Genomic DNA, 22,256 nt, shown 5'->3' on the forward strand with positions numbered 1-22,256 from the left:
ACAGCATGGCAATATTAATTGCACTGTGACTGGGAAAGAAAAAGTTGGTGCAGAGAATCTTTCCTGTGTTGGAGACAGACTGTGTCAAGATGCAGAGCTGGCAAAAGAGGGGTGTCCCTGCCTTGGGCTTCCGAGCTCTGAAGGTAGAGTTGAAAACCACCCAGATTGGGAAAGCCCAGGCAGTCTGGCCTTGAAAGAGTCTTTGGGTTCTTCTGCTTTGCCTCCTTGGTAGGTAAGAGGAGGAGGAGGCAGAGCCAGAATGAGATCCCTGCTTCTGCTGCTCATGATGCCCTTTGGAGTCTGCGGGAACCACAAGGCGAAATGCCCCTTGAATCTGGTCAGGGATGAAACGGATGCTCGCAATTACTACCGGCCTGGACACTTTCTCATCAGTGGGATCATCTCTCCAAAACGCCTTATTGAGACAACTCCATACAACTTTACTCAGACACCCTTCGCCAGGAATGAAGTGTATGTAAGATCATATGCGGCTGGGTTTCATGGTCCTCCAGTCCTTGCAATGGTTGAAATAGGAAATAGCCCCTTTCTCAGGGCTGGGGAGCCAAGGGCTGATGTTGCAGGACTGCCCTGCCCTGACCATTGGTCTTGCTGGCTGGGGCTGATGGGAGCTGGGTCGTCCAGGAGAAGATTCCACACAAACCTCTCCAATTTCCTTGTTCCCTCTGTCTTCCTAAGTAAAACAATCCTGTACCTATTCCTCTGTGTTGCTTTTAGAAGAATGCAAGAAATCTGGTAAGGGTTCAAAAGGATGCACTGAATTTCCCCACCTGCGGGATGCCTTGAAACTCAGACAATTTCCAAGGCTTAAAGGTTTTATGCAATATTATTCCATTTGGACCATTCATAAACTGTCATTAAGGAATGCTACAGTTTTGCACATGGAATTTTAAGAGCCTCTTGGGGACCTTTCGTAGCTGAAGAGCAGGAAAGATGTGCTTTAATTGAAAGGATAAATAAAATAATATGTCAGGGGAGTTCCTTGTAAGTGGACTTAGATCTGTAAAATGTGAAAAGGAATTATTCCTTTTTTGACCACACACAACTGGCCTCATTTCAAAGTAGTGAGGTGTTTGAGGTTTCTTCCTAAGCCAGAGGGTGGCATGAAACTCAAGCAATTTCCAAGCTGCTATGATTATTTTATGTTTATTCTATTTGGGTCATTTGTGAACAACCTTAGCACAAATCTCTTTACACAATGCAACGGGAGACCTACAGCCCATCATGGGGAAATCTGTCTCAGCTACATTAAAGGTTTCCTCCTCCAATCCCAGCACTTTCCCCTTTCTGTCATTTTTTTAAAAAAATTAGAAGCGTTTTAAGAAACTCCTGAAAATGGCTGGATTTTTATGGGCGAAGAACAGGAATGATATGCTTCAAATAAAATGATTATGTAAAATAATACAGACCAGGGGGTGTCCTCATTGGTGGAGTCAGTGATGAAAAATATGAGCAAAATTATAAATTCTACTACACACTCAAACCTGAAAGCCACCAGGCCTCATTTCTAAGTAAAAGTGTACTGAAGTATTTGGTGCTTCCTCTCTTTCAATAAAATTGTCTCTTATCTACCTGTAGTCTAGCCCCTTGGAAGGCGCCAAAGACCACTGCAGGAAAAGCAACCTAGGGAGCAGCTTCCCAGTATATCTCAAATTTTGAGGGCCGCCTTAATTTCCTACTCATAGAAACACAGTAGAAAAGAATCATAGAGTTGTAGAGATGGAAGGGACCTGGAGGAATCTCACCTGGAGCATCCATGACCCATGGTCACCTTCGGAGGGAGTCTGTTCCACTGTTGAACAGCTGTGTGCTGTTTGCATCAAAGCTCCGGTTATGGAGCAGAGATTTCCAAATTTTTATTTTATGCTAGACAGGAAAAGGTTTGATGTTGATGCAAAAGGATGGATAAACAAACAAACAAACAAATATTAATCTTTGTGGATCATATAATGTCCCCAACCCCATTAATATGAATGCCAGTTTCACTCTTTTTAAAGAATTCATTTATTGCAGGGAGGCAGCTAGGTTCTACTGGCACATGTTGTCTTTCCTGCTCACCATCCAAGAGATCAACCAGGATCTCAGGCTCTTACCCAACATCACCCTGGGCTACAACATCTATGAGAACTATTTCGATGCAAGGATGACTTCGGATGCCATGCTAGAGCTGCTTGCAGGCAGTGGATGCCATATTCCCAATTATCACTGTGGAGAACAGAATCACCTGCTGGCTGTTCTGGAAAGAGGCAATACTGTCATCTCAAGAGTGATTTCAGCCTTGTCAGGCATCTACAAAATCCCACAGGTAAGTAGTGGGAGAGCATGGAGGGAAAGAGAATTTCAGCTGCGTAAGATTCTACTTTCCCTTTGGAGGGGTCAAGTGGGGATATTTTTAAAAATGGGAAAATCCTGAGCTATGGATGCTACATCCCTTTTTCAAAACTGAGCCTTCACCAACTTGACACCTCCAGATGTTTCAGACTAAAACTCCCATCAGCCTCAGCCAGCAGAGATTTAGATATCAGTCATTTCATATAATTAAATATCTGTTGTGCTGAAAGTAAAATAAATTGTTGATCTTTTGCTTTCCTTGCTAGATCAATCATGGCTTCACTGCCCAGGTTCTCGAAGGTAAAACCCTGTTCCCTTTTGTCTACCGGATGAGTCCCAAAGAGGAAAGTCAGTACCAGGGGATTGTTGAATTACTCCTGTATTTTGGATGGACGTGGATTGGCCTCTTCACTCCAGACAATGACAGTGGAGAAAGATTTGTGAGCGCTGTGAAACCTCTGATGCTCAGCAGCGGAACCTGCATTGCTTTATCAAAAAGACTACCAGAACATAATATAGAACAATTTATCAGACCTGGGGAACCTTTTTTCCTATGGAGACAAGTTGGGGTATTTGTTTCCTATATAACCAATGCACATGTTATCATAATACTCATGGTAATACACGATATCTATGAGAAGGAAATAGGGGCGAAAGTCTGGATCACAACAGCTTCGCAAGAAATCAGATTTAGCTTTTACATCCCTACAAATTACTTCCAGCACCTCCATGGTTCTCTGTCCTTTGAAATTCAGACCGGAATAAGGAGCAACAAAGGTGAGAAATATAAATCGCAGTCCAATCTTCTTGGAGATTTTTTGGATGAAGCTTTTCAGTGTTCATATTCAAAGCATCTGTTGTCTGTGAAAGGCCGAATAAGATGCAGAGAGGAGGAGGAAATGGAGATGGTGTTCCAAGGGGTATGTGAGACAATCCTGTCTCTAGACAGCTATGGCACTTACATCCATGTTCAAGCTGTGGCTCAGGCCTTGCATGCTTCACTTTCCACTAGATCCCAGAGGAGGCTGATGGTGGAGGAAGGAGAGCAATGGGGACCCCAAAGGCTACAGCCGTGGCAGGTATTTCCTTCCCCTTTTTGCAACCTGCAGTCCACACAGATGCTGATCTGTCTAACTGTGGATAGACCTGCAAAATATCATAGTTACTTTTAGTATTACTAATAGTAGCTTACCTTCCAACATGTCTCCGATGAAAATAGGGATGTCCCATCCCATAACGATCATTTTGCTATTTATACCCAGGGCTTTCTTCAGGGGGAACTCGCTGGAACTCAGTTCCAGCACCTCTCAACTGGGTGCCATTTTGACCTTTGGAGGGTCTGTAGTAATAATATTAGTATTATTCTGTTTATATATCAACTTTCATCTGAAGATCACAGGGTGGTTTACAGAATAAAAATACAAAATGAGAATAGAAAAAGCAAATGAAAGAAACAAAACAAGCAAACCAAAAGCACATTAAAATGCCCAGAGATGGTTTTATCCACCCAAATCCTGGTTACAGAATAACTTTCTCGCCTGGCACCTAAAGATTTGTCACAAAGGCAAAGGACAGCATCCCCCAAGCGAGGAGCCACCACAGAAAAGTCCTGTTGTCGTGCTGCCACCCTCCAGATATCTCTCATTCATATATATATATATATATATATATATTTGCTTTCGTAGATTTTCACGGGTACAGGAATGCAGGTTTTGGTGTCCTCGGGTGTCTTCCCGTGTAAAAGTTGGGGTGTCTAGGCGACGTTTCGACGAGGTCTCACTCGTCATCTTCAGGCTGGTGCTTTCGGCTTCTTGTTACTGGAACAGTAACAAGATTATATATATAAATTATATAAATTATATATATAATTTATATATATATAAATTAAGTTTTTCTTCATTTCTCTCCAAGCTCCTGTGTAGTTATTCTTAAAAATATTTATGTTCATAGCTGTTATCCATACTCCTAAATATTAAACTTTCTTCTCAATCATCAGTTCCGTTTTTTGTCTTTTTTATTTTGCTCTTTCACATTTTACACCAATACTTTCGTTCTACCTTTATTTAGTTTAAAACCTGCTACTTCTCCAAACTTGAGAATCTGTTCAAGACCCTTGGTTTACTAGCCATGGGGTCTTCTACAGTTACCACTTGGTCATCTGCAAATGCCTTGAGTTTATATGCTTTGTAACCTAATGTTGGGGTGCGGGTGGCGTTGTGGGTTAAACCACATAGCCTAGGACTTGCCAATCAGAAGGTCGGTGGTTCGAATCCCCGTGACGGGGTGAGCTCCCATTGCTCAGTCCCTGCTCCTGCCAACCTAGCAATTCGAAAGCATGTCAAAGTGCAAGTAGATAAATAGGTACCGCTCCGGAGGGAAGGTAAACGGCGTTTCCATGAGCTGCTCTGGTTCGCCAGAAGCGGCTTAGTCATGCTGGCCACACGACCCGGAAGATGTACGCCGGCTCCCTCTGCCAATAAAGCAAGATGAACGCCGCAACTCCAGAGTCAGTCAGGACTGGACCTAATGGTCAGGGGTCCCTTTACCTTTACCTTTAACCTACTGTTATCCCTTTTATTTCTTCATCTGATCTTCTACTTCTGACCAGGGTCTCTAAAACTAAAATAATAATGGTGACTGGGGATATCCCTGTCTTGTCCCTTTCATTATTTTGAGTTTTTCTCTTATTACATTATTTACTATCATCATAGCCTGTTAGTCAGAATAAATTGAGTCAATTCCTCTAAGTACAGTGGTACCTCAGGTTACAGACACTTCAGGTTACAGATGCTACAGGTTACAGACTCTGGCAACCCAGAAATAGTACCTCGGGTTAAGAACTTTGCTTCAGGATAAGAACAGAAATCGTGCGGCGGCAGCGGAAGACCTCATTAGCTAAAGTAGTACCTCAGGTTAAGAACAGTGTCAGGTTAAGAATGGACCTCCAGAACGAATTAAGTTCTTTACCTGAGGTACCACTGTAATGACTCTCTGAAATTCATCATCTCTATAGTCTTCTTTGTAGAAGTCCATGAAACATGGTCAAATGCCTTCTCTGCGTCTATAAAAATCAACACTGCTTGCCTATCATTTCTAACCTCCAGATCTTCTATTATATCAATTATATTCCTTATATTATCCTTCATCTGGCGGCCTGGTAAAAAACCAGCCTGGTCCTGATGAATTAAATCCATTAATAGCACTTTCATGTTGTTTGTCAATAGGTCTGCAAACAGCTTATAGTCATTATTTAATAGAGAAATCAGCCTATAATTTTTGACTGATAATAGATCTGTATCTTTTTTCAGAATCAGCGTAATGTAAGTATCTTAAATCTTTTAGTGGTTGTGCCAAATAATCTTGTAATTTCTTATAGTACTTTGCTGATAGACCACCTGGCCCCGGTGTTTTCCCCATTTTGGCTTGATTAATTGCCTGTTGTAGCTTCCCAGTTTCTTAATGCTGCTGCTTTCCCCTGCCATTCCAGCCTCACCCTTTCTTGAGAGAAATCCGGTGTCTGAATACTTCCAGGGGCAGACTGTGCTTGGATGAGAACTGGGAGCTACCAGCGGACTTCGATATTATGAACTGGGTGATGTCTCCCAATAAGTCTCGTGACCTTGTGAAAATTGGGAATATAAGGAGTGAGACGTCTGCTGGTATAAAGTTCACCATTAATCCAGAAGCCATTGAGTGGAACAAGAAATTCAATAAGGTAGAGGGAATAATTGGGGGAGGGGGGGCTAGGAGATCCTGATTGTGGTGTTCCTTGAACAACCACTGCAGAATGACCATGTCAGGCTGACTGTCCAGTAACAGCTGGAACCACCACTCCTTCTTTCTCTAGCTGCTGAGATAGGAGTGGAATTTGGGATGCTCAAATAAAGGATATTGACCTTTCACACATGCAGAAGGATGAAAAGTAATTTATTTTAGAAATGATAATTACTGATTTATTGTATATTTTTTTTAATTTGTGAGTAAGCTCACTTGTATTAAATTTGTCTTAATTTGTGGTTGATGTGGTGAAATTTGGAAAATCAATTAAAGCAATTTGGCAAAAAACCCCCCCAAAAACCCCAACTCTCCTTTCAGTTGGGCATTGAACAGCAAAGAGCTTTCTCTCTCTCTCTCTCTGACACACACAAACACAAACACAAACATGGGAATGAACCATGTGAGAGATTATTCGAATCCTGAAATTTGGGAGAATCACATGTCAGACCCATTGTCATTTGCTTTGAAGTTTTTTTAAGAAGGGAAACAGGTAAATGGAGAAGATGAAACAAAGTTCTGTGGCTCAAACCTCAGTTGTACTGAACTAAATTTCAAGCACAAGATATTCTGGTCACCCCAATGGTCAGTGCAGGGTTGAAATTCCAGGCTGCATTCCAGAGATCATGTTCTGAAGCTAAAGAGAACTGACCGCATTAAGGGAATGGGGAGATGGCAGGCTACTGAGGTTCTTGGCTGCTGGAAACGGCAACTGGGATCTCTCAGGATTCCCTGCCAGACAGACCCCTCCCCAACCTTCTATGTGATGTGATGTAGAGCTGTGATGATTTCCTGAATGATTCATTGGGGGCCACAACTGCAAATCTTTGGGTAGATCAGGCTTTCCCAAACTTGGGTCCCCAGTCTTTGGACTACAGCTCCCATCATCCTGAGCCGGGAAGACCGGTTGTCAGGGATCACCACCATGCTATAGAGATCGCGTTACTCCTAACTGTTCCTCTTTGTTGCACCTTCTTGTCTTTCTGGTTAGACTGTACCTCGTTCCAGGTGTACAGAAAGATGTCGACCTGGATATGCCAAAGTGATTCTAGAAGGAAAGCCTGTTTGCTGCTACGCTTGTGCTCGGTGTGCGGAAGGGACCTTCTCCGCTTGGGAAGGTGGGTGACTCCATGGGGAAAGGAATTCCTGGAGAGAGTAAACACAGGGCAGAAATTCAGTCTCACACACTTTTTGTGAGAATTCTGCAGACATAGGGGAATAGGAATCCTTCCTCGACTTCCTTAGTATTAATCACCTTTATTACATCCAGGAAGTGAGTTGATAGGAATGACCATAAGGAAGAAATCTCTGGGGTGCAAACTGGGCAGCTCTGATAGGAATGCCCGCAAAGCATTCCTTTTTTATTTTTTAAAACAAGCCACACAAAAAGGAAATAATGTTGACACTTATCAAAAATAATGGATAGACGATGAAAAGCAGCAAATTACTAACAGCAAAAGCACACTAAAAAATAAACAATACTTTATTTGAAAATTATTACAATTATAATCTATGGACCGTTTTGATCTCACTGCTATGAACTTTGCATGTCTGCATTTTAAAGGTTCAGAGGAATAGTCAGGATCCAGTTAACAGAAGTGGAGTGGTCACTGCCTCTCAGTTTATCCTAGATCACAATGTTAATAGAGCACAGATCATTAGGGGTGTAAGTGATGCTGCAGCCATTTTTTTCCCTTCCCCAGATGCAGAACATTGCACCAAATGCTCAGAAGATCACCATTCAAACAAGGACAGAGATTAATGTGTCCCCAAGATTATCATCTTCCTGGCTTATGAAGAATATTTGGGAATAGTTTTAGCTTCCATTGCCCTCTTCTTGTCCTTAACAGCAGGCATTGTGATGGTAATCTTCATTAAATACAAGGAAACTCCCATTGTCAAAGCCAACAACCGGGACCTCTCCTACAACCTGCTCGTCTCCCTCCTGCTTTCCTTTCTGTCCTCCTTCCTCTTCATCGGGCGCCCAAGGAAAGAGACCTGCCTTCTCCGACAAACGGCCTTCAGCATCATCTTCTCAGTTGCTGTTTCTTCTGTCTTGGCAAAGACCATCACAGTGGTGCTGGCCTTCCTGGCCACAAAGCCCGGGAACAGGCTGAGGAGATGGCTGGGCCAGAGTCTGGCCAACTCTATTGTCATCTCCTGTTCTGGGGGGCAAGTTCTCATCTGCACCATCTGGCTGGGCTCTTCTCCCCCATCCCCAGAACCCGACATGCGCTCCCAGGTGGAAGAGATCATCCTGCAATGCAACGAAGGGTCTGTGGCCATGTTCTACGTTGCCCTCGGCTACCTGGGCTTCTTGGCTGCCACCTGCTTCACGGTGGCTTTCCTAGCCAGGAAGCTGCCTGGCTCCTTCAACGAAGCCAAGCTGATCACCTTCAGCATGCTGGTCTTCTGCAGTGTTTGGGTGTCTTTTGTGCCCACCTACCTGAGCACCAAGGGCAAGTACATGGTGGCCATGCAGATCTTCTCTATGTTGGCCTCCAGTGCTGGGCTTCTGGGCTGCATCTTCCTTCCCAAGTGCTACATTTTTGTCCTGAGGCCTGAGCTGAACACAAAGGAGCACCTGACAACAAGGAATTAAGGGGACATCTGATTCCTAAAATAGTCCATGTTCATGATGTCCAGAAGTGCATAAAGGAAACACAGCTACTCATCTATTGGAGGGAAGCAATGAGACGAAGCCAGATAGTTGTATTCCCTGCCTGCCAAACCTTTTAAGAGGAGGCATCTTATGCTCAGTCCGGAAGGAAGAGCGAGAGGTCTCCTCCTCCTCCAACTCAGGTTCCTCCCATTCAGGTCCCCATTTATAGAGCAAAACCAAGATCAGATGGGAAGTGAAAATAATTGGCAGAACAGCCACTGATGAAGCATTTAGAATAGGTTAATAAGCTAAGATTGCATCCTACTTAAATTTTCAACACTTCAAATTGGTGGTAAGCTCACTAAGCTCTCAGTCTTTTAGCAATTCAACCTGTAGAATTCCAATGAAGGGTGCAATATAAAATTAATAAATAAAGGTCCAGAGAAAGCTGACTAGTTTATGTATGTCTACAACCACAGCAGCTAGAACTTTATATGCACAGAAATGGAAAGACTTCCCCACCAAAGAGGAATAATAATAATAATAATAATAATAATAATAATAATAATAAATTTTATTTATATCACGCCCTCCCCAGCCGAAGCCGGGCTCAGGGCGGCTAACAACAATCAAACAATCAAACAATCAGATAATCGCACATTCTAAAAATATTTCATTATAAAAATCAATTAAAATCAAATTAATGGCAACTGATTAAGCAAGATTCTGTGCAGGTTGCCAGAGGAGGGAGTCAGGCTGCGCCCTGACCAAAGGCCTGGTGGAACAACTCTGTCTTGCAGGCCCTGCGGAAGGATGTCAGGTCCCGCAGGGCCCTAGTCTCTTGTGACAGAGCATTCCACCAGATTGGAGCCGCAGCCGAGAAGGCCCTGGCTCTAGTTGAGGCCAGCCTAACCTCTCTGAGGACTGGGACCTTGAAGATGTTATTATTTGCAGACCGTAGGTTTCTCTGTGGGGCATACCAGGAGAGGCGGTCCCGTAGGTACGAGGGTCCTAGGCCGTATAGGGCTTTAAAGGTTAAAACCAGCACCTTAAACCTGATCCTGTACTCCACCGGGAGCCAGTGCAGCTGGTATAGTACCGGATGAATGTGATCTCGCAGCGAAGACCCCATAAGGAGTCTCGCCGCGGCATTCTGCACCCGCTGGAGTTTCTGGGTCAGTCTCAAGGGCAGCCCCACGTAGAGCGAGTTACAATAATCCAGTCTGGAGGTGACCGTCGCATGGATCACAGTGGCTAGGTCAGGGCGAGAGAGATAAGGGGCCAACTGCTTAGCTTGGCGGAGATGAAAAAATGCCGCCTTTGTTATAGCTGTAATCTGCGCCTCCATAGAGAGGGAGGTATCGAAGATTACACCCAGACTCTTAACGGACGGTGCTGGCACTAATTGCACCCCCGCAAGAGATGGGAGTTGCCCCCTCAATGGCTTATGAAACTGGGGGAATATGCTGAAATGGTGAAATTACCTGCTAAAATTACCATCCAAAATGACCATCCAAAATGATGGATTGTTTAAGGAAGAATGGAGACCCTGGATATATTATCTGTCAAACCATCATCCATACATGAAGTCAAAGGCAGAGGATTATTGAAATATGACATCAGGGCTTACATAATAAAAGCATATATATTTTAAAACATCTGATAAAAAGGAGTAATAAAAACAAACATCGAGAAAGGAGAGTGAGGAGTCAAGAAGAAATTATGTATTTATTTTTACAAATTGTACAAGAAGAAAGGTGTTTTGGAATATCTATGGAGACTTTATTAAATTGTTATAAAAAATATATTTTCGTTAAGGATCCACCCAGATTCTTAGGAAGTTGAGGTAATTTGAGTCTGTTTTATTATTTTAACTTTTTGTATGTTCTGAAGTAAGTTTGTAAACTTTTTATGATTGTTACATAAAGTGCTTTGGGAGTTATTGGCCTAACCCTGTGGTACGTGGATTTTATGCAAGAGATGAAATGAGTAAGTAAGAAAGAAGTAAATATTAATAAATAAATTGATAAAGAATAATAAAACTGCTAGAATGCTAGCCTGATGCAACGGGCTTGGCGCCTCAATGTGCCTGCTCTTTTTTACATATATTGCCCCCACCTCACTGAACCACCCTTAAAACCAATGCTAACTATCCCAGAGTATTCTGTAGGGGACCTGGGTGTGGGGGATAACCAGTGAGCTGGAGTCTCAAGCAGATGTTTTTAAAATAACAGTAAAGATTTATTTTTAAACAAGGTAGTATAATACAAGTGGAGAAACTTAGGTTACTCCAATAATAATACGCTAGTTCAATTCATTTTCACAGGTTTCAGCTTTATAGTTTGGTTCCGTTCTAAGGCGGTACTTTCCTTCAGTTAAAGATAATGGGAGCCTTAACAGTTAAGTCCAGTCGCGGAGCCAGCGTTTGTCCGCAGGTCATGTGGCCAGCATGTCTGGGTCATGTGGCCAGCATGACTAAGCCGCTTCTGGAGAACCAGAGCAGTGCACGGAAACATCGTTTACCTTCCCACTGGAGAAGTACCTATTTATCTACTTGTACTCTGATGTTCTTTCAAACTGCTAGGTTGGCAGGAGCATGGACCGAGCAACGGGAGCTCACCCCGTCGTGGGGATTTGAACCGCCGACCTAGGCAAGCCCTAGGCTCTGTGGTTTAGACCACAGCACCACCCGCATCCCTCTTTTCCTTCAGTTACCCACCCCTTTAACAAACTGAGGGCGGACTTTCAGTAACAGTCTTAAGGGTTCACCACACACACCCTTCCTTCACTGGGTTTTGGGAGTCTCTTCTTTCCTCAGAAGAGTCTCTCCCCTCCAGACTAGTTTGAGACCTAAGTAGACCTCAGCTCCTACTTCTGTCTCAGCCTCAGTCTCCCTGCAAGATCTGGTCCTATTACTCCCGCAGGACACTACACGCAGACACTACACTCAGTCCTTCACTGTACAGTGGAGTGGACCTTTTCTCCAGAACCATCTCTGCCTCCTCAACACTCTTTGTATTTCAACCTGACTCCTTTCCTATCTCCCTATCTAACGCCCAACCTCCTTCCTCAACCAGCTCAACTCAACCAACCACACCACCCTCAACAGCCCAACTCCCTGTCTCCCTCCAACGTCTCTCTTTTTAAACTCTTCCTCCTGGAACCTCAGCCAATCAGAGGCTGTCGTTCTTTCACCATTTGCTGGCAGGAGATAAAAGTAAAAAAGAAATACTTATGGAACCAACTTTTCCATCACATCTGGCTTCTGCACACGCAATTGTTTACAAGTAGAGAAGTTTCTGCTCAAAGACCAGGAGAAAGTTGGCTCCATGTGCAACAGAAGCTCTCCTTCCCCAGAACATGTCGAAGGGGAAGGGAGAGTCGAAAGTTCAGAGCAACCTTTTTCCCCTCAACCAACCCCAGAGAGCTCCCCTCTGTTGGAGAAGCCTTTCAAAGATGGGGTGGAAATTCACTTGAAGTGGCTTTGAAGCCACCAAGGCGCTACTTCCCTTCAGGGAGAGAACCAGAAGAGAGCGGCAGGAATCAAGCAGCCCAGACCCACCCAAAGGGGCCAGAGACGGGCTTGAGAAAACCCTCCCCATCGCAGGCTCTACCAGTCTCTGTCTCTAGCAGCCTCCAGGAAGCAAGATCTCACCACCATGTATCCCGTTCACAGTACTGAGGATTCTCAGCATTCTCCATTTATTCCTTCATATTTATTTACTTGTTGAATCTATATACCGCCCTATGCCTGGAGGCCTCAGGGTGGTTCAGAGAGCAAAATCAAAATGTAAAACCACAATATATATAATCAAATAAAAACTACAACCCAATAACAGCCTCTGCCCTCCCAAAAATACTCTACATTTTAAAAGAGTTTGGATGCCTGGGATACGATGCTGGGACTTCTTCATCTGGCTGCTGTCCATCCCTGACTGTCCGACCTCTTCTTAAAAACCTCCAATGAATCATAGAATGGGAGACTTGGAAAGGGACCCCAAGGTCCTCTAGTCCAACCCTCTGCAATGCAGGAATCTCAGCTAAAGAATCCCAACAGATAGCCATCCAACCTCTGCTTCAAAACGTCCAAGGAAGGAGAGCCCATGGTCGGATCCAGCTCCTTCTTTGGTGCTTGTGAGCAAAGTTCAGGCCAAACTTCCAACTCCCAAACACACCCCTTGACTTCTGTCCAACATGTTTTTCTCCAGCTCTGCACCTGCTGCTTTAGCCATTCAAGACTCCAGAAAGTTATTGTGATGAAACTTATTCCACTTGGAATAATCAAAATTATGGTCTTCTCATCTTCTGAAAGCTCAGGAGATATTTCTGTAGATTGCATGAGGCTCGGAAAGCAACAGCAGCATGACAATATTAATTGCACTGTGTCTAGGAGGAAAAAGTTGGTGCAGAGAATATTTCCTGTGCTGGAGACAGACTGAGTCAAGATGCAGAGCTGGCGAAAGAGGGGTGTGCCTGCCTTGGGCTTCCGAGCTCTGAAGGTAGAGTTGAAAACCACCCAGATTGGGAAAGCCCAGGCAGTCTGGCCTTGAAAGAGTCTTTGGGTTCTTCTGCTTTGCCTCCTTGGCAGGTAAGAGGAGGAGGAGGCAGAGCCAGAATGAGATCCCTGCTCCTTCTGTTGCTGCTTCTGCTGCTCATGATGCCCTTTGGAGTCTGTGGGAACCACAAGGCGAAATGCCCCTTGAATCTGGTCAGGGATGAAACGGATGCTCGCAATTACTACCGGCCTGGACACTTTCTCATCAGTGGGATCATCTCTCCAAAACGCTTTGTTGAGGAAACGCCATACAACTTTTCTCAGACACCCTTCGCCAGGACTGAAGTGTATCTACTTATATGCAGATGGTTTCATGGTCCTCCACTCCTTATAATGGTTCCTATTTATCAAGGAAATAGCCCCTTTCTCAGGGCTGGGGAGCCAAGGGCTGGTGTTGCAGGACTACCCTGCCCTGACTACTGGGCTTGCTGTTGGAGGAGCTGGGAGCTGGGAAGGGGTGTCTAGTAAAAGATTCTAGTAAAGGGGGGTGCTCATTCGTGTAGTTTCTGATCCAGAATATGGACAAAATTATAATTTTACCACACACTCAAACCTGCAAGCCACCAGGCCCCTTATGTAACTAAAAGGGGACTGAGGTATTTGGTGCTTCTCTTCCGTCAATAAAATTGTCTCTTATCTACCTATAGTCTAGCCCCTTGGAAGAAGCCAAAGACCACTGCAAAAAAAGCAGCCTTTGCAGCAACTTCCCAGTATATCTCAAATGTTGAGGGGCGCCTTCATTTCTTACTCATAGAACCACAGAAGAATAGAAACATAGAGTTGTAGAGATGGAAGGGACCTGGAGGAATCTCACCTGGAGCATCCATGACACATGGTCACCTTCGGAGGGAGTCTGTTCCACTGTTGAACAGCTGTGCGCTGTTTGCATCAAAGCTCCGGTTATGGAGCAGAGATTTCCAAATTTTTATTTTATGCTAGACAGGAAAAGGTTTGATGTCGATGCAAAAGGATGGATAAACAAAGAAACAAACAAATATTAATCTTTGTGGATCATATAATGTCCCCAACCCCATTAATATGAATGCCAGTTTCACTCTTTTTAAAGAATTCATTTATTGCAGGGAGGCAGCTAGGTTCTACTGGCACATGTTGTCTTTCCTGCTCACCATCCAAGAGATCAACCGGGATCTCAGGCTCTTACCCAACATCACCCTGGGCTACAACATCTATGAGAACTATTTCGATGCAAGGATGACTTCGGACGCCATGCTAGAGCTGCTTGCAGGCAGTGGATGCAATATTCCCAATTATCACTGTGGAGAACAGAATCACCTGCTGGCTGTTATGGAAAGAGGCAACACTTTCATCTCGAGAGTGATTTCAGCCTTGTCAGGCATCTACAAAATCCCACAGGTAAGTATTGGGAGAGCATGGAAGGACAGAGAATTTCAACTGTGTAAAATTCTATTTTCTCTTGGGAGGGGTCAAGCAGGGATATTTTTAAAAATGGGAAAATCCTGAGCTATGGATGCTACATCCCTTTTTCAAAACTGAGCCTTCACCAACTTGACACCTCCAGATGTTTCAGACTAAAACTCCCATCAGCCTCAGCCAGCAGAGATTTACATATCAGTCATTACAGATAATTAAATATCTGTTATGCTGAAATTAAAGTAAATTGCTGGTCTTTTGCTTTCCTTGCTAGATCAGTCATGGTTTTACTGTCCAGTTTCTCGAAGGTAAAACCCTGTTCCCTTTTGTCTACCGGATGAGTCCCAAAGAGGAAAGTCAGTACCAGGGGATTGTTGAATTGTTCCTGTATTTTGGATGGACGTGGATTGGCCTCTTCACTCCAGACAATGACAGTGGAGAAAGATTTGTGAGCGCTTTGAAACCTCTGATGCTCAGCAAAGGGATCTGCATTGCTTTATCAAAAAGAGTACCAGAAAATGATCCAGGTCAATTTATCAGGCCTGGGGAACCTTTTTTCCTATGGAGACAAGTTGGGATATTTGTTTCCTATATAACCAATGCAGTAGGTATCATAATACTCCTGTCAATAAACATGGTATATGAGAAGGAAATAGGGGCAAAAGTCTGGATCACAACAGCTTTGCTAGAAATCAGAAATGGCTTTTACATCCCTCCAAATTTATTCCAGCACCTCCATGGTTCTCTGTCCTTTGCAATTCAGATTGGAATAAGGAGCAGCAAAGGTGAGAAATTGCAGTTCAATCTTAGGGATTATTTCAATCAAGCATTTGAGTGTTCATATTCAAAGCATTTGTTGTCCGTGAAAGGCAGGATAAGATGCAAAGAGGAGGAGAACCTGCAGCCATTACCCCAAGAGGAGTATGAGAGAGCCCTGTCTTATGACAGCTATGGCACTTACATCAATGTTCAGGCTGTGGCTCAGGCCTTGCATGCTTCGCTTTCATCGAGATCCCAGAGGAGGCTGATGGTGGAGGAAGGAGAGCAATGGGGACCCCAAAGGCTACAGCCGTGGCAGGTATTTCCTTCCCCTTTTTGCAACCTGCAGTCCACACTGATGCTGATCTTGACTGGGGATAAACATGCAACATATCATAATTACTATTAGTATTAGTAATAGTAGCATACCGCCCAACATTTCTCTGATGAAAATAGGGACATCCCATTCCATAATGAAAATTTTACTGTTGATACCTAGGGCTTTTTTTCTGGGGGGTCGGGATGCACTCAAACTCAGTTCTGGCACCTCTCAGGCGGGTACCATTGCCATTCTCAGAGAGAGGTGTTCATGGTGATTTCCGGCACCCTCTTTGCTAGAAATATATCACTGTTTATATCCCACACATCTTTTTGGCTTTCCTCAGCACTCTGGGCAGCTCCCAAAATAAAGAAATTCATACTAAAATATAAAACATATTAATATTCCCGATACAGGATTGGACGGCTTGTGGGTTGGACAACTCCACATTTGCCAACTTTTCTCCAATGAAGAAAAGGAAAAGTGGGACATTCCGGGATCAAATGAAAAACTGTCTCTAATCCAGGGACATCCCTGGAAAATTGGGGCACTTGCAGGGTCTGTAGTAATAATAATGGCTGAATAGGAATTCCAGTCTACATGAGATACACGCAGGCCCCAAATCATAAGAGGTTGAAGTGAGTAGGACTGAGATATCCATCTTGGCTTCAAGCTTTCTCAGTGCTGGTGTTTCCCCCTGTCATTCCAGCTTCACCCTTTCTTGAGAGAAATTCGGTGTCTGAATACTTCCAGAGGCAGGCTGTGCTTGGATGAGAACTGGGAGCTGCCAGGAGACTTCAATATTATGAACTGGGTGATCTCTCCCAATAAGTCTTGTGTCGTTATTGGGAATATAAGGAGAGAGACATCTGCTAGCATAAAGTTCACCATTAACCCAGAAGCCATTGAGTGGCCCAAGAAATTCAACAAGGTAGGGGGAATCACAGAGAGGGGAGGCTAGGAGATCGCAGCTTTCCTTGAACAACTGCTGCAAAATGGCTATATCAGGTTGACCAATGATGTCTTGACCGTCCAATAACAGCTGCAACGGCCACTCCTTCTTTCCACAGCAGCTGAGATAGGAGGGAAATTTGGGGTGCTCACAGAAAGCATAGAGCCCAGAGGTACTTAGAAAAGACACTATCTATTTCCGAGCCAGACTGAGAATTTAAGAATTCTGGATAGAATCTTTAACCAAATGGACTACATAGATAAGAAGAAAAGGGAAAGCCCCTAGTAAAAGGGAACTATTGGGTTTTCATACATGCAGAAGGATGGAAAGCGATTTATTTTAGAAATGATGATTACTGATTTATTGTGGATTTCTTAAATTTGTGGAGTAAGCTCACTTGTAGATGTTGCAAATGTTAAAGTATTGTATGTGCAGGAATAGAGAAGTGCACAGTTGTTGGTAAAAGATGATAATTTAAAAAAGCAACAACCCTATTGTAACATAAGGTTAACGTTAAGAAATGGCATGTAAACTAGAAATAACTAGGGAAATAGATCAGCGACAAGAGGAAACCTTGCATTCCTCAAGAACAGAGTGAGGGAAACCAATATTTGGAAAAGTCATATCAATTTTATCTGAATTAGTGGTTGAGAGATTATCAGAATCCTGAAATTTGGGGAAATCACATTTCAGACTCCATTGCTATCTTCTTTGAAGATTTTTTAGGCAGGGAAGCAGGTAAACGGAGAAGAGGAATCAGAGTTCTGTGGTGCAAACCTCAGTTGTCCTGAACGAATTATGAAGAACATGATATTCTGGTTACTCCAATGGTCAGTGGGGGGTTGAAAGGACCCTGATGAGGGGGTCAAAGACTGCAGTCCAGAGATCCGTTTCAATTCACTGTATGAGTGAATTACATACCCACAAATACTCCTAACTGTTCCTCTTTCTTGCACCTTCTTGTCTTTCTGGTTAGGGCGTACCTCGTTCCAGGTGTACAGAAAGATGTCAGCCTGGATATGCCAAGGTGGTTCTAGAAGGAAAGCCCATTTGCTGCTATGCTTGTGCTCGGTGTGCGGAAGGGACCTTCTCCGCCCAGGAAGGTGGGTGACTCCAAGGGGGAAGGAATTTCTGGAGAGAGTAAACACAGGGCAGAAATTCAGTCTCACCCACTTTTTGTGAGATTTCTGCAGACACTGGGGAATGTGGATTCTTCCTCGACATCCATAGGATTAATCAACTTTATTACATCCAGGAAGGGAGTTGAAAGGAGTGGCCATAAGGAAGAAATCTCTGGGGTTGAAAGTGAGCAGCTGTGAGAGGAATGCCCATAAAGGATTCCTTTTTTATTTTTTATACCAAGTCACACCAAAAAGGAAATAATTTTGATATTTATAAAAAATAATGGACAGGTGATGCAAACCAGCAATTTTTTAATAGCAAATGCACAATAAAAAATAATACTTCATATGAAAATTATTACAATATAATCAATGGACTGTTTTGATCTCACTACTATGAACATTGCATGGAAGCAACAGAAAACTGCATTTAAAATGTCAAGTTAAAGAGCTGTTTCTTCAGGACTAGGCAGGATCCAAACAATGCAGTTAACAGAAGTGGAGTGCTCATTGCTACTCAGTTTATCCTAGATCACAAGGTTGCTTGACCTATTTTAACATTCTTATTTCCTGAGGTCCACCACAGACTTTTTCAAAACGTAAAAGAGCACAGATCATTAGGGATGTAACTGATGCTGCAGCCACTCTTTGTCCTCTTTCCCAGATGCAGAACATTGCACCAAATGCTCAGAAGATCACCATTCAAACAAGGACAGAGATCAATGTGTCCCCAAGATTACCACCTTCCTGACTTATGGAGAATATTTGGGAATGGTGTTAGCTTCCATTGCCCTCTTCTTGTCCTTAACAGCAGACACTGTGTTGGGAATCTTCATTAAATACAAGGAAACTCCCATTGTCCAAGCCAACAACCGGGACCTCTCCTACAACCTGCTCGTCTCCCTCCTGCTTTCCTTTCTGTCCTCCTTCCTCTTCATCGGGCGCCCAAGGAAAGAGACCTGCCTTCTCCGACAAACGGCCTTCAGCATCATCTTCTCAGTTGCTGTTTCTTCTGTCTTGGCAAAGACCATCACAGTGGTGCTGGCCTTCCTGGCCACAAAGCCCGGGAACAGGCTGAGGAGATGGCTGGGCCAGAGTCTGGCCAACTCCATTGTCATCTCCTGTTCTGGGGGGCAAGTTCTCATCTGCACCATCTGGCTGGGCTCTTCTCCCCCATTCCCAGAGCCCGACATGCGCTCCCAGGTGGAAGAGATCATCCTGCAATGCAACGAAGGGTCTGTGGCCATGTTCTACGTTGCCCTCAGCTACCTGGGCTTCTTGGCTGCCACCTGCTTCACGGTGGCTTTCCTAGCCAGGAAGCTGCCTGGCTCCTTCAACGAAGCCAAGCTGATCACCTTCAGCATGCTGGTCTTCTGCAGTGTTTGGGTGTCTTTTGTGCCCACCTACCTGAGCACCAAGGGCAAGTACATGGTGGCCGTGCAGATCTTCTCTATGTTGGCCTCCAGTGCTGGGCTTCTGGGCTGCATCTTCCTTCCCAAGTGCTACATTATTGTGCTGAGGCCTGATCTGAACACAAAGGAGCACCTGACAACAAGGAATTAAGGGGACATCTGATTCTTAAAATAGGCCATGTTCATGATGTCCAGAAGTGCATAAAGGAAACACAGCTACTCACCCATGCTGTTTATTCTCCATCTCTGAAAGAGATTGTGTTCCTTCTTAGCCTGGATTTTAGGAAGTCCTGTTGACATGAACACTAAGATGGGAGGAAATGTTTTGCTCCCTTGCTTTGCCAAGGACTACAATGAGTCCTGGTCTACTGCCCTTAGTTTGTAAACTATTATCTTTTAATAATTTTGTGTTTTGGAAACTTATATTTATCTCACAACAAGATAGTTTAGAGGGAGAGGAGTTAGGTTTTTGAGTCTGTTTGCTTTGTCATGACTACCTATTAACCATATCAATTCTAATATTCCACAATACTGTTTGGTTATGCCAGTTCTATGTATTCAATTTTCTATGCTCCATTTCCCGCATTTATGCACTATCATTCATAAGCTCACTTCACATCATTTCGTTCTCCTAAGCTTTGTATATCAATACACTGAGAAATTCATTTAAGACATCTTCCGTAGTCTGTTGTTTTAATTTCTGTATCGTGTAAGCTCTGCTCCCTGTTCCAAAGAGTAGCAGCTGACCTTAGCCAAGCCTTGACTGGGATCCAATGAACTTTATTGCATTGACCAGGGTTAGGGGCGGGCGAGGTAAGCGGGAAGAGAGGGGAGAAGGCACTCCGGTGCTCACGGGAGTGGCAGGCCGCCTACGCCAATCTGGGCAAGTCATTGTGAAAGAGGTGGGGAGAGTAGAGCTGGGGAAGGCAATGGGTCACGAAAGGCAGCAGTGGAAAGCGGGGAGAGGCGGGGCGGCTCCCTCGGCCAATAAAGCGAGATGAGCGCCGCAACCCCAGAGTCGTCCACGACTGGACCTAATGGTCAGGGCTCCCTTAACCTTGACGTATTCTATTCTATTCTATTCTATTCTATTCTATTCTATTCTATTCTATTCTATTCTATTCTATTCTATTCCATATTACTTTATTTTCCCATGTAGAACATGCCCCCGTGTATAAGACACCCCCTATTTTGGGGGAATCAGAATTAAGAAGATGGGGGGATCCCATTTTACTCCTCTTATACACGGAAAAGTACGATATTATATTAGATTATATTATTATACAGGGTGATTCATAATGAAGCACACAGTTTCAACACACTATAAAAAAGAATATAATATATCTCATGTTACCTGTGACAGAATTGTAGGGCAATGTTTAAAGTATTTTAGAAACAGTCACAGATGTTCTATGTGTGCACCCTTTGCCACACAACACACATCACAATCGAAAATGCCGTTGCACAGCAAACTCCGTTTTGCTCAGTTCAAGAACACAAAACGCCTTCTCCACTGCAGACGCAGCCATTTTGCCTGATAGTCACGTGACACGCGCACTATCACCTCCATCACTTCCCTCAGTCGCGGGACACAAACTTTATGAGCACATCTACCTAACAGTTCGCAGCTGTTTTCCGTGTCGGCGCCTGTCTTACAGGATCTGGAAACTGTATATTTCATTATGAATTACCTTGTATTATATTATTTTGGTGTCCAATCACTGCTTTACTATAGGATACTTCATTTCAATCAATCAAATCTTTATTACGGTAGTAGACCAGCATTCAGTAGGGTGGGGTACAGTCTTTTCCAATCTGTAAAACGTTTTGGAAAGCTAAAAAGAATTAAAACACAAAGCATATATAAAAGTCTAAAATAAGTTAAAAGAAGCTAAAAGAAAAGTTTTGGAGCATTAAACGGATGTGGAAGAGCAGAAAAAGTTAGTATATAAAAGACTATGGCTATCAATTTACAGGGCACTCTGATAGGAATGTTCATTAAATCTAGTGTAACAACAACAACCATTTATTTATACCCCACCCATCTGGCTTGGTTTCCCCAGCCACTCTGGGTGGCTCCCAATAGAATATTCAAAACACGATAAATACATCAAACACTAAAAACATCCATAAACAGGGCTACCTTCAGATGTCTTCTAAAAGTCAGGTAGTTGTTTCCTTCCTTGACATCTGCTGGGAGGGCATTCCACAGGGAGGGCGCCACCACCAAGAAGGCCCTCTGCCTGGTTCCCGGTTTGTGGCACAGGTCATCATCCGATGAATTTGGAGCTTCATTTATTTCTGTGTTTATATTTAAAGAAAATATGCATTTTAACAGTATTGCTCCTTGATTGTAATATCAAGAATGCACTTAAAATTACTACGCACAACAGTGAATAAGTGATTGCAATGCACACACAGTTCAGCAACATACATATTTGTTAACAAAGTCTAATATTACTATCTTGTTGTGATTATTATTACTTTTATTGCTACTAATCCCAGTGGCTTACAAGAGTGAGCTCTGTTCTGCCTTGGTCAGTCCCCACCTGGAATCCTGTGTCCAGTTCTGGGCACCACAATTTAAGAAGGATGCTGACAAATGGGAAGAAACCCCTCACCCCCCAGAGAGATGCCGGCTCAAAGAGCCCCCTGAGCCTCTGAGGGCGTGCAGAGTGCAGATCCCCCCAGGGGCCCCTCTCTCTCTCTCCCGGGCTCACCTGGGGGCCCCGTCCCTGCCAGCCTCTCCGGCCTCTGAGGGCGTGCAGAGTGCAGATCCCCCCAAAGGCCCCTCTCTCTCCCGGGCTCACCTGGGGGCCCCGTCCCTGCCAGCCTCTCCGGCCTCTGAGGGCGTGCAGAGTGCAGATCCCCCCAGGGGCCCCTCTCTCTCTCCCGGGCTCACCTGGGGGCCCCGTCCCTGCCAGCCTCTCCAGCCTCTGAGGGTGTGCAGAGTGCAGATCCCCCCAGGGGCCCCTCTCTCTCTCTCCCGGGCTCACCTGGGGGCCCCGTCCCTGCCAGCCT

The 22,256-nt window shown here is 44.1% G+C and overlaps 1 protein-coding gene and 1 pseudogene across 2 annotated transcripts; both read left to right on the forward strand.

Annotated features, from left to right (window-relative positions):
- The first annotated feature begins 205 nt into the window (after positions 1-205).
- LOC309349875 (vomeronasal type-2 receptor 26-like) lies at positions 206-8,725 on the forward strand (annotated as a pseudogene). The gene is made up of 6 exons: positions 206-471; positions 2,032-2,323; positions 2,616-3,428; positions 5,837-6,064; positions 7,115-7,241; positions 7,827-8,725. The product of its transcript is annotated as a vomeronasal type-2 receptor 26-like (transcript).
- A 3,904-nt stretch (positions 8,726-12,629) lies between these two features.
- LOC309349992 (vomeronasal type-2 receptor 26-like) lies at positions 12,630-19,386 on the forward strand (the record flags this gene model as incomplete). The annotated part of the gene is made up of 6 exons (XM_081876514.1): positions 12,630-13,567; positions 14,363-14,654; positions 14,947-15,750; positions 16,460-16,681; positions 17,679-17,805; positions 18,488-19,386. Exons 1-6 carry the CDS (start codon positions 13,341-13,343, stop codon positions 19,384-19,386), a joined length of 2,571 nt encoding a protein of 856 aa, XP_081732640.1. The 5' UTR covers positions 12,630-13,340.
- Positions 19,387-22,256: the final 2,870 nt, after the last annotated feature.

Source organism: Podarcis erhardii (assembly GCF_964252035.2).
Source record: "Podarcis erhardii genome assembly, chromosome: 9".
NCBI lineage: Eukaryota > Metazoa > Chordata > Lepidosauria > Squamata > Lacertidae > Podarcis > Podarcis erhardii.